Source organism: Molothrus aeneus, chromosome 25 (assembly GCF_037042795.1).
Source record: "Molothrus aeneus isolate 106 chromosome 25, BPBGC_Maene_1.0, whole genome shotgun sequence".
In the NCBI taxonomy this organism is placed as follows: domain Eukaryota; kingdom Metazoa; phylum Chordata; class Aves; order Passeriformes; family Icteridae; genus Molothrus; species Molothrus aeneus.
The window spans coordinates 5,618,031-5,632,670 of NC_089670.1; the positions used below are offsets into that span (position 1 = coordinate 5,618,031).

The 14,640-nt window shown below is 56.5% G+C and overlaps 1 protein-coding gene across 1 annotated transcript; it reads left to right on the top strand.

The window, feature by feature from the left end:
- The first annotated feature begins 6,830 nt into the window (after positions 1–6,830).
- FADS6 (fatty acid desaturase 6) lies at positions 6,831–14,184 on the top strand. The gene is made up of 6 exons (XM_066565603.1): positions 6,831–7,451; positions 8,230–8,396; positions 8,647–8,827; positions 9,658–9,845; positions 10,384–10,563; positions 11,449–14,184. The coding sequence occupies exons 1-6, from the start codon at positions 7,103–7,105 to the stop codon at positions 11,596–11,598; spliced, it is 1,215 nt and encodes a 404-aa protein (XP_066421700.1). The 5' UTR covers positions 6,831–7,102; the 3' UTR covers positions 11,599–14,184.
- The last annotated feature ends 456 nt before the right edge of the window (positions 14,185–14,640 follow it).

Genomic DNA, 14,640 nt, shown 5'->3' on the forward strand with positions numbered 1-14,640 from the left:
CTTGTGTTTTCTTAGTGGGCTGAAGAATGCTGTTTTTAAGGCACTGGGGATGGAAGGCAGCTTCTTCACCCAGTGCTGCTGGCAGGACTGGGTTTGAAGCCATGTGCCAGCCAGAGCTGCCCCACAACCTCCTCAGGGCTCCTCCAGATATTCCCTTGGTCGACTGGGATCCAGAGCACCACTTCTCCAAAGGTATCATTAGAAGAATCGTGTTTTTCCAAGCTAACTGGTTGTATGGGTCTGGCTGTGCTGATGAAATAGCTGCCAGGTAGCATGTGAGTTATCCCTCTGGATGGCAGGGAGCATTGGGCACTCGCTTGGAAGAAGAAACAAAAACTGCCCTTGGTGAGTGCCTAGTTCAGCAGGGCTCTGGTGGGCTGCCTGTGCCAACTGGGAAGGATGTAATGGACAAAGTGGACACACTGGGTGCTGGCTGGATGTCTCCCTAGGCCTGGCAGCAGGATGGAGCTGAGACAGACCCTCTCCTCATCCCCTCAGCTCAACTATAATCTCTCTGCAGCAGCCAAAAGTGGGAAATAGGTTACAGCCACGCGAGACCGGCGAGGTGGGGATGCATTCTTGGAGTCCAGCTGGATTTGGGCAGCCCTTTGGCTCCCAACCAACTTTCCAGCCTGCAGGAGTGACGCAGCACTCTGGATTGCCAGCCCGGGCGGGCGTTCGCTCCCTTCCAGCGCTGCCTCCCGGGCACGGCGGTTACATCACGGCCTGGCTGCCCTCACCTGCCCTGCGGCCGGAGCAGCGTGGGACCGGGCACCTGCCTGGGCACCAGGGCACCTAATTGCTGTTTGCACCCAGGCTGGCACCACCCTGCCATGCTGGGGAGAAGCATGGGCACATGCCCAGAGGAGGGCAGTGCCCATCTCAGGTGCAAGGGCTGCATCATGCAATCTCTCCTCTTGCCAGTTAAAGCTGTACTTGGGCTTCTTAATGAGCAGGGAGCTTTCTGTCTTGCAGGAATTCCTGGTTTCCATGAATTTAAGGTATGCTGATACTACAAAGAACAGGAACAGAGTAAAGACACAGCTACTGGTCAGTACCCACCTTAGCTCTGGTTTCTTAAACTGGGCAAATGCAACAGCCCCAGCAGAGCCTGTTCAAAAACACCTGGGGGAGAAAGGAAGAGGCGCTCGGCCTTGAGCCCTGCACTCCCTCCCCGCTCCTTTCCCTTCTGGCATGTGAAGCCAGCAGTGGAAGCTGGCAGGGAGAACTGTCCCCCAAAAGCAGCTGCAGGTAGTAACACTCAGCCACCCTGGCAAACCACCCTTGCTCAGTCACAGATCAGCCCAAGGTGGCAAGTGATGGCTAATGCCATCCTGGGGTCCACATCCTCTTTCTGCACACTGAGGAGGCTGGAAATGTCCCTCTTTCCTCGAGAGGGCAGAGGATGGAGCCTGGAGTTACGCTGCCTGCACTGAGTGGTAAAAATGCTGTGTGGGTGTCTGATAGGGAACTGCTGGCCCGGGTGCCTGCCTGCGGGGACTTGTGTGTGGCCAGCCCCAGTGGCTCTGGTTGGGACCAGAAGGGCACCTGGGAACTGGGAAGGCTGGGGTTGGGTAGTGCCATGTTTACAAGGAGAAACATATTTAATTTTTGAGGACTGAAAGTGTAGGGTTGTGTCCAGGAGCATAATTCCAATCACTGGCTGCTGACTGGAACTGGAGCCATGGCTGGTTCCCTCCTCAGGGCTGATCCTTGCCAGGACAGGACCCCACAGAACTTCAGCATTACAGAAGACCTGGCAGGCTGGCAGGAGAGAAGACTCAGCCATCCCTTGGTGACACTGTTAGTGGCAGGCTCAGCATTATGGCAGTGGAGAGGGAGGGAGCCCCTGGCATCTCCACTGTGCACCTGCGTTGGGTAACACCCGGCCAGGCGGTGACGCCAGGGACACGGGTGGGGGCAAGCAGTTTCGGTCGGGGCAAGAGCAGAGGCATCCAAACCAATGATTACCTTGGCCCTGAGCTGCTAAGTGGAGGAAGTCTGTGATTAGTTGACACCTCCAGCCAGGCTTTGGATTTTAAACTGGGCTGGAGCAGGGGTGGATGACAACTGCTTTATTCACTGCTGATACAGTGAATAAAGCAGTTGTGAATAAAACTACAGTGAATAAAGCAGTGATAAAACTGAAAACACAGCCTAGGTATGGTATCAGGATATGCTGGTGATGGATAAGCAGTGAGCCCCAGAGGCTTTGGGGGTGCTCATGGGGAAAGGTGGGTTTTGGTGCTGTGGCTTTGAGCCCTGGGCTGCGATGTCCAAGGGCTCAGGGCAGGACTTTGTGTTGGGTTTGGTTTTCATGTGCTTTGAATAAACCTCCCTTCACCAGCCACTGCTGTGAGTCTCATGCAGCCTTGGGAAGTAAAGAAATTACTTCCCAAGGGTAAGCTTATCCCTGAGCTTTGGGATTCTTGTATTTGCAGGTGACTACTAGAAAGGGAAGAGGGGAGGTGGTTGTGTTTGGACATGTAGCACAGCTGATACCAGGCCTGCGTTCAACTCCATGCAGGGAAGAATCTCCCACTCTGTCAGTCTGTCCCAAGGGTCTGTCCCCACTCTGCAAATGCAGCGTTATTCATGGTCTATCCCTGCAGCACAGCAGCACTCTGGCCTAGCCAGGACACAGAGGACCATTGTCCCAACCCCAGAGCCAGGAGGATTCAGGCTCTACAATGCCATGTGGCCCCCAAAGCTTGCCAGAGTGAGGAGTTAGGTTGATGTCTCCATACCTAGCTGCTCCTGGCAGGTAAATCCCAGGTGTTCTCACCCCGGGTGAACATCACAGGTTTAGCAGAGCAATTCCCCACCTACAACCCCTCCAGCACCCATCTTAGGGTCAAATGGACGAGAAAAATATAGCAGCAATGAAAAAGATGGTGAGAATGACACTGAGGGTGTGGAGCCTCCAACCCCTTTCTGTTTGTCCTTTGTGGGGTTTTGCCATTCAGCTACTTCCATGCGGAGGTGTCGGGGCAGTGCAGGGCAGCACTGGACCAACACAGAGCCTGGATAAGACCAGCACAGAGCCTGGATAAGACCAAGCATTGTCCACAATGCCTCCCCCGCAGTCGGTGCATGACCCAGGGCTCTGCCTTCCCCGTCTCGCCGTCGTCCGGCCTGTGCCATGCAAACAGATCAGCCAGATTAACCAGACGGGATCCAGCCTCTTCCCGGAGCTGTTCAGCACGAGGGGGAAGTGTTCTGGGGCCTGAAGTGGCCATTTGGGCCGTGCAAACAGTGAGATATCCTGGAAAGGGTATTTATTTAAGGTTAAAAGCATGACCTTGCCAAGGCTCACAGGGCTGGGAGGATGTGGACTGAAAAACAGCCCTTGATAGACCTGGCATCTCAGCCCCCGCCAGCTCCGTCCCAGCCTGGCACCACCAGAGCTCTCAGAGAGGCTGCGGCTGCACCCAAGGTCTTGATCCCCAGGAGAGGACTAAGCTACCCATGGGATGGGGCTCAGTAGCTTTTTCCCCCCAGCATCCAAGGTTTTGGTCCCTGGAAGGAGACTTTGCATCCCATGGGCGAGGGCTTGGTGGCTGTGCCAGCTCTGGTGTCCACTGACAGCTTCTTTCCCTGGCACAAAAATCAGGCTGGGTCTCACGTTTTGGAAGCCCAGGAGCTCAGGACTAAGTGTCCCTTGGGAGCCCACCAGCTCAGTCCCCTGCACTTTGGCCATACGACAGGCTGAGCAGGCGCTGCACAGAGCTGTGACTCCCCCTGGTGCCTGCCCCGTGGTCCCGAGCTCGTCCTTCTCTCTTTCCTCATTCCCCTGCTGGCCTCGGGGCATCACCTTGGATGGGTGAGCGGGGAGCAGAGATAAACTCGTACCTGGGCAGCAGCTGTGGGAGCTGGGATGTGCCAAACACCCGTGTGCCAGGGCCCGAATTTGGGGAGGGAGCTGCTTTCGGGGTGATGGAGGCAGAGCTGTGCCTGCAGATGGAGCTCCGCGCTCGGCCGCTGGGAGCAGGGAAAGGGGTGGAGCGAGTTGATGAGGCCGGAGAATTCCTCCTTCTTGAGGACCCCACAGTTCTCCCAGACCCCAAAAGACAAAGAGAGGCAGTGCTTAAGGTCTCCCTGCTGGGCAGGGGATGGTGGTAATTAATCCCTGATTAAGTTAATTGCCCAAAAGCGTTTGGTCTGAAAGAGGTGGGAGGAAGTGCTGCCCAAAACCAGGTATTATAAAAGTGAATCTCTGCAGATGGATGTAGGGGAAGGGGAGGTGTTGGTTTTGGGAGTGTCTGGCTGAGGCAACCAGGGGATCTGGTGGTGTCCCACTGCCAGCGCCTGCAGCCTGAGCCTTCCTCCCCCAGGGAGGAGGAGGAGGAGGTGTGCAAGGTGGACTGTAGGGAGGGAAGGGCTGCTGATGGAGCTCAACCTCCTCACCCTGGGGTGCAAATAGTGCAGCCTTTCCAGACTCCTGGATTTGGGCTGGAAGCTGCACTTCTGGGACTGCAGCAGGTGCTGTCCCACGGGCTGGGGGGACCCTGGGAGGGCTCAGAAGGAAGCACTTTCAGCTGCTGGCTCCTGGTGTCTCAACATGTGTGTCCTTGTGCCAAGCTAAAATGACCCGTTTTCTCCTCTTTGGGGAGCAGGGACACGGGAGGAGCTTGCTGGGAGCCAGATTTGGCCTTTCTAGGGGCGGAGTGGGTCAGATGAGGACAGTGGCAGGGTCTGATTCCCATGGCTCCCTCGGGATTGCAGATACCTGGGGAAGCAGTGAGGGCTGCCTGTGGGACTCTCGTGGTGCCCAGGGCAAGGGACAGCAGCTGCTGGCCCCAGCTCGCTGCTTCAGGGATTACGTTGATCCGCTCCAACTGCCCTGCTGTGTGCTGAAGGATTTCCGAGTCTTACACATGTTTTCCCTGCTAAATTGGAGGTGTTTGTGTCCACAGTGCAAGGGCCAGGTCAGTGTTTGCTTTGATCCCTAGGATTCAGCTGGGTCAGGGGAATTGTGTGACTTGGCCTGTGTGTGGTGGGAAATCAGATGTTTAAAAGTTTCTTTTGGAAATGGAGCTCTGTAAGGCAGCAGATTTAGCGCTACCACCCTGAACCTGCTGACTGTCCTTATGGCTCTGCAGGCTCTTCTTACAGTGTCTGGTCTGTTGTCAACATTGTGACTCCCATCTTGGCTGTACCTCTTTTGAATTCAGCACTTTTCCTCAGAAATCAAATTTCAGCCTCTCCCATGTAGTTTTCAGCCCACAATTTGTTCTCCTCTCCCAGGTGGTCTCTGGTCCTAGTGGCACCACAGAACTGAGTGATGCCATGCACCTGCCTCTCCCTGTGTCAGCTGCAGTGGGATCCTCATGGATCATGTTGGTCTTGGATGTGTGGGTGATCCCCACTCCCTGCTCCTCCTCAGCTGCCCCCACATAACCAGTTCTGCCCCGTTGTGCAATGGCAGTTCCAGCACAACTCACCCTGGCCCCTGCCAAGCAGCACCCTCGGAGCAGGGCTGTCACTCTCCTGCCACTGTCCCTTGTGGTGACATCCCAGGTGTGACAGTGCAGGTCTGTGTCTCTCAGGAGCGGCCCCACCCGATGCCCCTTTGGGCCTGACACCTGCCTCCCCTGGCCTGGCAGCACCTGTGGGTGCTCTCCCAGCTGTGGGCAGGTGGCAAAAGCCATTCTGCCCATCAGAGTGAATCCCTGGCTGGGCTTCACACACCACCTGATTCCTCAGTGCCCCTGGCTCTGGAAATGGTCTTTCCTAATGCATGCTCTTACAGTGGAAATGAAACCTCAGCAGGTCTCTGATGCACTCTCAGCTCCACCCCTTTTGCAGCAGCTTGCATTTTTTTTAATTGTTATTAATTTTTTTTCCAGAGGATGATGACAATTCCCTGGGGCTTGGTGTAACTTGGGTGTGAGGTTTGCTTCCTTGCAAATCACAGCAGTGATGTGATGTTACTGGAGGTGCTGAGCCCATCCCAGTTTGGGGCTCTGATATCCAATGATGGGTGTAGCAAACCAGCCTTATTTGTTGCAAATCCATATGGATTTGATGAATGTCAATGTTCATTAAGGTTCTGGTGGATCAGTTCAGCTGATTTGAGGTTTGGCAAGGAGAAATAACAAAGCAAGAAGAAATCCAGTGCCACAGCGAGGAACAATGTGATTTTAGCTTTCCTTCATAAAGAAATAGGGCTTTGGAAGTCCTGGTCTGTTCAGGGGCATCCTCCAAGCTTTTGGATGCCAGTGTCTGGGTGATGAGTCAGGAGGCAGTGATGGAAAATGGGGGAAATTCATACAGAATCAGGTCGGAAGAGAAGAGAGACCCTGCGGGGGTCAGAGCTGGGTGCCAGAGCTGCGAGGGAGATTTGGGGCGGCCTGGTCCCTGGGGGTGTCCCCGGCAGAGCGGAGGTGCTGCAGGCTCCGCGGCAGCAGCAGTTCGGGCAGGCGGGCACAGCAGCCCCTCCTTCCTGCAGCCTGCTCCTCGCTGTGGAAAAGGCCGATTTTCTCCCCAAAACGGCTCCCACGTGGGACATGCAACGTTTGCTCCCTCTCCCTGGCAAAAGCGAAACCCTATCCCTGTCCTCAGTGCTCCGCTTGGGTTTCTCAGGGCTGTTCCTGGCACTTGGCTCCTTCGCCTCCCATGATTTCCATCGCCTCTCTCCATCTTTTTTCCACTCCTTCCCTCCTCTGCTGCCGTCGCTTCCCTCGTCCCTCCCTGCTGCCCCGGCCGCTCCCCTAAATGGGCCACGGGGGCGGATTATCGGCACCGCTCATCTGCATCCGCCCTCCTCCCAGTCCTGCCCTGCTCCTCCTCCTCCTGCCGATCGCAGCAGCTCCGCTGGAGCGCGGCCGCCCTGGAGCGGCAGCGCCGGGAGAGCCGCCGGGCCGGGGCTGCCGTGAGTAGGGGGCTCTGGTGGCTGCACTGTCCCTGTGCTGGGAGGCTGGGTGGCTCTCCGGCCGTCTCCGCTGGCTGGTTCTCCTTGGATTGTTTATTTTCTTCCATCCCTGTCCTTCCCGTGTCCTTCGGCGGCAGCAGGAGCCGGCAAGCCCGTCCGCGGTAGCGCGGGGTGCTGGGGTTGGTCCCCCTGGGGGTGACACCTGCGTGGCCTCTGCTCAGCAGGGAGATGCCGCTGGAGGATGGGGACCCGCTGAGCCCGGGGGGGCGGCAGGTCAACGGAGAAGTCAGCGGTGTCCCCCCGCTCCCGGGGATGGGGGAGCCCTCGCTCCGGGGCACGACGGCGCCTGGTGGCAGCAGGACAGACGTGATGGCAGAGGGCTGGGAGCTGGGGCCAGCACTGGGTGATGGGGATGTGACCCCCGGGGGAGCCCCACAGCGAGCACAGCAGCCCGAGGAAGCCCTGATGACCGAGCTTTCGGAGCTGGTGCAGAAGGTGGTGAAGAGCAGCAGCTGGTGGGAACGGCACGGCACGGACATCAGCATCCTTGCCTGCAGCTTCCTCCTGCTCCCAGCAGGTAACCTGGCTCAGGCCCCCAAACCATGGCCAGAGGGTCCTCAGGTGTCCCACTGCCTCCTCATGACTGCTTTGTGCTGGGAGCCTGTTGGCACCTACTGAGGTTGTAACAAAGCCATAATAACTCCTTCACCCCGTGACTTGGTGCACTCTGACCCCACAGCAGATGACAGTGACACCCAGGGTACAGCCTGGGCTGAAGGGACAGTGGTACCTGGGGTGCAGCCTGGGCTGAGGGGACAGTGGTACCTGGGGTACAGCCTGGGCTGAGGGGATGGTGCCCAGGCAGATGTACACAGGGCAGGACAGTGGGTGATGTGTCCCACCATGGGACATGGTGGTTTTGGTGGCAATGGCCCTGGCTGTGGTGGGTGCAAGGGAAAACAGTTGAGTGTGGGTCTCTGGTGGCATGGCTGGAAAGCTGGGACCTTCTCTTGCTGTTGAACTCCTGGGGATGCTGAGATCCTGGCAGAGTAATGGCACCAGTGAAATCCCACATCCCAGAGCTGTGGGGTGGGATCAGGTGCCTGCAGCACTCCTTGCCATCGAGGCTGGAAGTGGCCAAATCTTCAGCACAAGGGTGAGTGTGGCTGATCCAGTCATAAGGACGATGAGGAGGCAAACTCTGACTTGCATGGTTTAAATACATGTAACTATGGCTGAAGAACAGGTTTAGGGCCGTGGCTGGCGTGTTTGGGTGTAGCAACACCTCCAGCCTGGCTCAGAGGGCTGCAGGACATGAGCATGGCCCAGCTCCTGCCCGGCTGGTTTCTCCACAGGGTTCCTGTGCCTGCGGTCGGCCCAGGCCATCCCTTTCCTGGCGGGTGTCCTCACCCTTGGCGTGGTGCATCACACCCTGACCGTCAAGGGCAGCCACCTGGCCAGCCACAATGCCTTGACTGAGTCCAAGTCCTGGAGCAAAGTGTGGGCTATCTTCTTCATTGAGGTGAGTGGGGCAGCCCCCAAAAACACCCCATCAGCACCTTGTGGTGGTGGGAAATGTTTGGAATGGCGGGAAAGGTTTTCAGTGCTTAACTCTTAAAAGTCCATTTCCAGACTGGTTTGGGGTCTGTGGGGTGCAGAGCATGTCCCCATGGTGCTTCATTATGGTTCCAGAGCATCTCCCCAGGTTCTTCCCACACGAGCCCAAGCCAGGCAGTGCCCAACCCTGGCAACTTCTCTCTCTTCTCTCCCAGCTCTGCTCCGCTTTCACAGTTGAGCAGGCCACCTACAACCATGTGAAGATCCACCATGGCTACACCAACGTCATTGGCCTGGGGGACTCCAGCACGTGGAAACTTCCTTTCCTGAACCGCTACGTTTACATGTTCATCGCTCCTCTCGCAGTGCCCATCCTAACCCCTCTGGTTGCACTTGGTACGTGTCCCACGTGCCTTGGGACAGGGTGCTGGGTGTGGGAAGCTTGTAACTGCCCAGGTCTCACCCCAGCCAAGGGTTCTGCTTTGTTTGGAGGCATCACATTAACTACACCAGTCCCTGGTGGGACACGGCAGGAAGGGCAGGAGATGCTGCACTTGCCCTGGGGACCACATCTTCTGCATCTATTTTCTGCTGATGCTGAGAAAACACTTCACCTTTTCCTGGGCTGGATGTTGAAATCTCTGGCAAGAGCCATCATGAGCCTGCAGCACCCCAAATCCATTCTCCTTTAACTCAGATCTGTGGCCATAATGGGGCTCAGTCTCACACTCAGGTTGATCAGAGCATCACACGGGGTGTTTGGTGGCCGTGTATGGGGTGGAGGTTTGGGCCAATGCAGGGGCCAGACACAGAGAGCTTGGGCAGGAAAGGTGGTGGCTCCAGGGAAATAATGGTGCCAGAAAACAATCAGGGAGAAGAGCCCAGAAAGCAGTAAGAGGCTGGGGAAGCAAAGCTCCCCAGGCTGCATGACCCAGCTGTAGGCAGTGCCAAATGCACGGCCAATGACTTGGCAAAGTGTAAGAAACAAAGGAGCGTCCAAATCCCCTGAGTGATGCTGCACAGCTGGACCTGCTGCTCTGGGGAGTCTCTCAGACCCACACCCCAGCAGTTTTATAGGGTTTGGGCCAACCTGGAGGAGGGGGAAAGTGAGTTCATGGGCTGGGCTGGGCTGTGGGGTTATTGGCACAGCCTGACTGCTGGAGCAGCAGTGGTGGTGGGGAAACATCAACACCTCTCCCATGCGCTGCCTCCTCTTCCTTGTGCAGATTTACTGAGGAACGTGGAGTGGAAGGCAGCTCTCCGGACCCTCTGCTGCATGTTTCTGGGGTTTTACTGCCATTACTGGCTCCTGCTCCACGTCTCGGGCTTCCAGTCGCCGTGGTCTGCCCTGCTCTGCATGCTGGTCACCCGCTCCCTCCTGGCCCATCCCTACATCCATGTCAACATCTTCCAGGTAGAGACCTGAAGCTTCAAGGTATCCCAACAGTGCTGGAGACAGGCGAGCCACCACCCAGTGCCCTGATGCTTCTGGCTGGAGCTTGTGTCACCTTAAGGCATGTGGGTTCAGTTGTCACCTCCCTTGTACTGATGTTGTCACCAGGAGGATCAGGCTGGTGGTGGCTGTGTGGAAAGTGGTGGCCCTTGGAAAATGTCAGGGCAGATGAGTGCAAAGGGTGTGAGGATGATGTCCTCTATGGTGACTGGGAGGGCTGATGTGTTTCAGGTGGTGTTATGGGCCCTGGGGTGGGGAGAGGCTGGTGGCTCTAAGTGTGGATGTGTTGGGGGAGCAGAGCCTGGGAGCTCCTTGGTGGCTCCATGGACAAACACAAGATGGGGTGACTTTAGGGACAAACTCAGCTCTTGGGCTGACAGAGAGACCCCAAAATGTGGCTCGTTGTGCCCACACACAGGCAGAGCTGCCATTGGCTCTGCTGGGATGGGACTGGGGAGGTGGCAGGTGCCACAGGGTGCCCACCCTGCCTCTCCCACAGCACATTGGCCTCCCCATGTTCGCCGCCGACCGCAAACCCAAGCGGATCCACCTCATGAGCCTGGGTGTCCTCAACCTGCCCCGCAACCCCCTCCTGGACTGGTCCTTCGGCCACTCGCTCATCAGCTGCCACGTGGAGCATCACCTCTTCCCCAGCCTCTCTGACAACATGTGCCTGAAGGTGAGATGACTCCACAGGGTGACTGGGAGGTGACATGGGGACGAGAAATCTTCCCACCCCCTCCTGCCCCCACTGCCAGACATGTCTGTGCTGCTCCTTCTCATGTTGGAAACTGCTTTGCAACAGTCCCTAACCCATCTCCTGCCATCCGAGTCCTGTTCTCCTGGGTTTCTGCTCCTTCTCCTGGTCCCAATTCCAGCCTGCAGCAGCCTTCCAGCAGTCCAGGATCCTCCCAGTGATTCCATTGGGAAAGTATCCCAGCACCGCACAGTGCAGTTTTTGGCTCAGGCAACATCCAGGCAAACCTCCTATCACTCTGGTCATGCCCTTACTTGCTGCTCTGAGGTGTGGGGTGTGTTCAAAACGTGGGCTCTGAGCACTGCCCCAGCTGGAGGGGATCCCAAGGCAGGTCCATACAGCGCCCTTCAGCACAGGATCACCACAGCAATGCTGTGCCCCTGTTTTCAGTGTCCTTTGCTTGAGCTCAGGGGGCTGGCAGGACCCACCTCCCCCAAAGAGGTGTCACAGGGATGGAGGCAATTAAGCCTGTAGCAGCCTCCCAGTCCCATCAACAAGCTGGCTGTGTGGGCCAATAATGATGGGTGTGAACGATGAGCATTCGTGGCTAGTTCTCATAAGAAGCCTCATTAGGGCATCTCTGCTAATTTGGAGCCCTCCAAAGGCGATTTGCCAGGGTGAACTCCCTGTGATGCTGCAACTGGAAACCACCTTCCTCTTAATATTCACAGCAAAGATACTACAGCTGGTGCTGCCTGCTCCAGCCCAGCTTTGGGCATGTGGGATGGCTTTTCTGGGCACGTTTCAGGCACCTTGTACAAACACAGGGCACCCTGCACAGCAGTGACGTTACCTTTGCCTTTGCAGATCAAACCCATCGTCTCCCAGTACCTGAAGCAGAAGAAGCTGCCCTACAACGAGGACACCTACAGCTCCAGGCTCTGGCTCTTCCTCCAGAGATACGAGGAGCTGATGGTCCATGCTCCCCCCATAACGGAGCTGGTGGGCATCCAGTGAGGACCCTGGGGGCTGCAGCACTCGGGGGGCTGTTTCCACAGGGATATTCAGAGGGATTGTTTTAGCAGGACCGACACCTCCATGAAGTCACCATGTAGGAAACATCCCTCCCTGAAGTCTTGCTTTTGGCTAGAAAATGAATGGTGCACAGAGCCATTGCAGGGGGAGAGCCTGGTGGGGCAACACCAGGGACAGAAAAATTGGGGTTCCCCACAGTTATCCCCAGCCAGGGCTTACTTCTATTCACTCTGCTTTCACACCTGGGGAGAGGAAACCACCCCATCCGTGGGGGATGCGTCACCACGTCCAGGACAACCAGAAGTGAGAAGCACCAGGATCTGCAGGATGGAGCTGCAGCTGTTTGGTTGGGGTCTCAGGGAAGGGGTGGATGTGGGGAGGGGGCTGTGACACTGCTGCTTGTGCTTTGCCTGACTTTGGGCTAAATCAGTCCCTCCTAGGAACAAAGATTTGTTTCAAAGATAAGTTCAGCCTTAACACTTTGGGGTGGATTTCCTTTATCATTGGTTTTTTTTGCTGGAGGAAGTCTGACTGGTATCCTGTGGTGCCCAGGGTAGAAATGGGGGAAAGACCCTCACCCCATGGGGCTGTCTGTGTTGGGGTGCCAGAGGCGGCCCCAGCCCTGGTCATTGCTATGGCAAGGATTTATCAAGGGGATCATCTGCCAGAGGCAGGCAGGTGTCAGGGCTTGGGAGGCTTTCCCTGCTTAGGGAGGGTGAACTCTGCCCCCTGTGCTGCTGCCAGGGCTGGGATGCTCACGTGGGCAGCTCAAGCCACCTATGGGAAGCTGTGTCTGCCTTTACCAGGGTGCTCTGCTGCCCCAGACCTGCAGGACCGATGACAAAGTCAAGCCCAGGGTCACGGTGGGGAGCTGGCAGCAGGAAAGGCAGATGGCCAAACTGGGAGCAGTGTGGCTCTGCTCTCAGCCTGGGGTTTTGCTCTTCGATTTGAGCTGTCCTCCCATCCAGGCTGCACCCCTGCAGTGCCACATTGTGGATTTATGAGGCTTCACAGGCAAATGTGCCCCAAGGCTCAAGGATGCTCTGCCCTGGCCCTGGCCCGTGGCAGGGTGATTGCTGCAGAGGGCAATCCATAGTGTTTTACTTGGCTTCTCCTCCAACAAGTCCAGGAGCCTCCTGAGATGCACAGGAGAAGTGTCCCTGTGGTGTGAGGCTAGAGCTGGGATGGCCATGGCATCCCTGTGCAGAGGATCCAGACTCAGGACAAGGAAGAGGGGCCTTGGATCCATCCAGTGTGACCCCTTTGGCATCAGAAATGTTGAATTATTGATTTATGCTGGGCTGGGGTCCAGGGGCTGCTGATGCACTGATCTGGTGGCATTGCCACCTCTCTCCAGGCCCATGTGGGTCATTGATCCAGGGCATCGTGAAACACCCAAAGGGCAAATCCCACAAATCCCATCCTCTGAGCAGGGCTTAGGCTGGGGCTGTAGGTGGGGGAGCAGCTGGAGGAGCATGGCCAGAGCAAATGGCCTGAATGCTCTGGGGGGTCTAAGACCCACCCCAGAGCCCTCCCACCACCACCTCTGCCTTCCCCAGTTCATCTCTCAATTGAGCATCAGAGATAAGTTAAGATAAATGTGACAAATTATTGACATTCCCAGCTCCAGCAAGGGGGTGAGGGAGCATTAGAAGTGTTTTTGATTCAGGCAGGGTAATCTTAACCTCACATGTTCCTGTGTGTGGGCACAAAATGCTCTTTTGCCCTCTCCTGCTGCAAAGAGATCAAGCCCCAAAATGTTCCCAGGCATTGGTCAGAGCAACAGCTCTTTTCCAGCTGGATTTTATGGATGTTGTTTAAAGCAATGCCAGCTGAAGGCAAGTGTTTGCAGGTCCCTCAGCCAGCAGGAGACAGTCTGTGATTTGGGAAATAGATGGATTATTCCCTGCCAGAACTGGTGAATACAGAAGTTAATGGGGGGAAGGGAGAATTCTGGGAAAAAAGGAGAAATCTGACTGTGCTTGGAACCCTCCAAATTTAAACCTACTGCTTTTGTGGATGACCTCTGTGGTGATATTTGGAGCCTTCAGCCTTGTCCCTCTGGGGAGGGGCTCAATGATTGCTGTGCTGACCTGAGGATGAGGGTTTGGAGCTGTTGGAATTCCTGGTCCTGGCCACAGCCCCCCTGAAGGAGCGGGTGCAGAAGGAGGCACAGAGCCAGCTGCTGTTTCCAGCGTGCCTTTGCAGAAAGCCATCAACTCATTTCCAAAACCAGGAGAGAAAGTGTGTGAATTTTATGATCCATATTACAACCAGCTCCTGGCTGTAAACTCCTCATGGTCTTAATTGCATTTAAAAAGCCCCGTCAAGCACTTGCCTGCATGCTCTGGCATCTGACCAACTTTTAAATGTCTGCTCGGCCCCCTGAGATGATTTTTCTGTCTGGTGTGTTGTGCACTGGCTGAACAAGATGGGATGTAGTGCTCCTGCATGGAGGTGAGAGCACCAGCATTTGAAATGCGCTGAGTGATGGCGATGAAGGAGGAAATAAAGCAGAGACCGTAGGGATGCTGGGACAGGAGTTCTGTCAGCATCATTTATCCACTCTCTCTGGCGTTAATGTTTTACTCTTTACTGAAGGACGCTGGGTTTTTCTCCTGGCACGAGCAGGATCACTGTGCAGCGCACGGTTAAAATCAGTCTGAGGTTCGCTTTCCCCGGCCGACCTCGGCAGCTGGTCGCTGTTTGGGCGGCAAAGGGGCGCAAGCAACCAGCAGCATCAGCGATGATGATGCTGCGAGAGCGCGCCGGCTACCGCGGACGTCTCACCATAGAGAGCGGCGGTGCGAGCGGCCGCCAGGCGGCTCTTCCTTCCCCGCCTCTCTATGGTAACAGGGTGCTTCCGGTCCGCCGCGGTGGGAATGGCGGGGCTGGGCGGTGACGGGAGGCGGGGCTATGCTAAGCAAGGCGCTGTACCTCCTCCCGATTGGTCAGTGAGGAGGAGGGGCGGGACCTGGTCGTGAGGGGCGGGGCCCGGCGGCGGCAGCGGAACGCGGCCCGGGG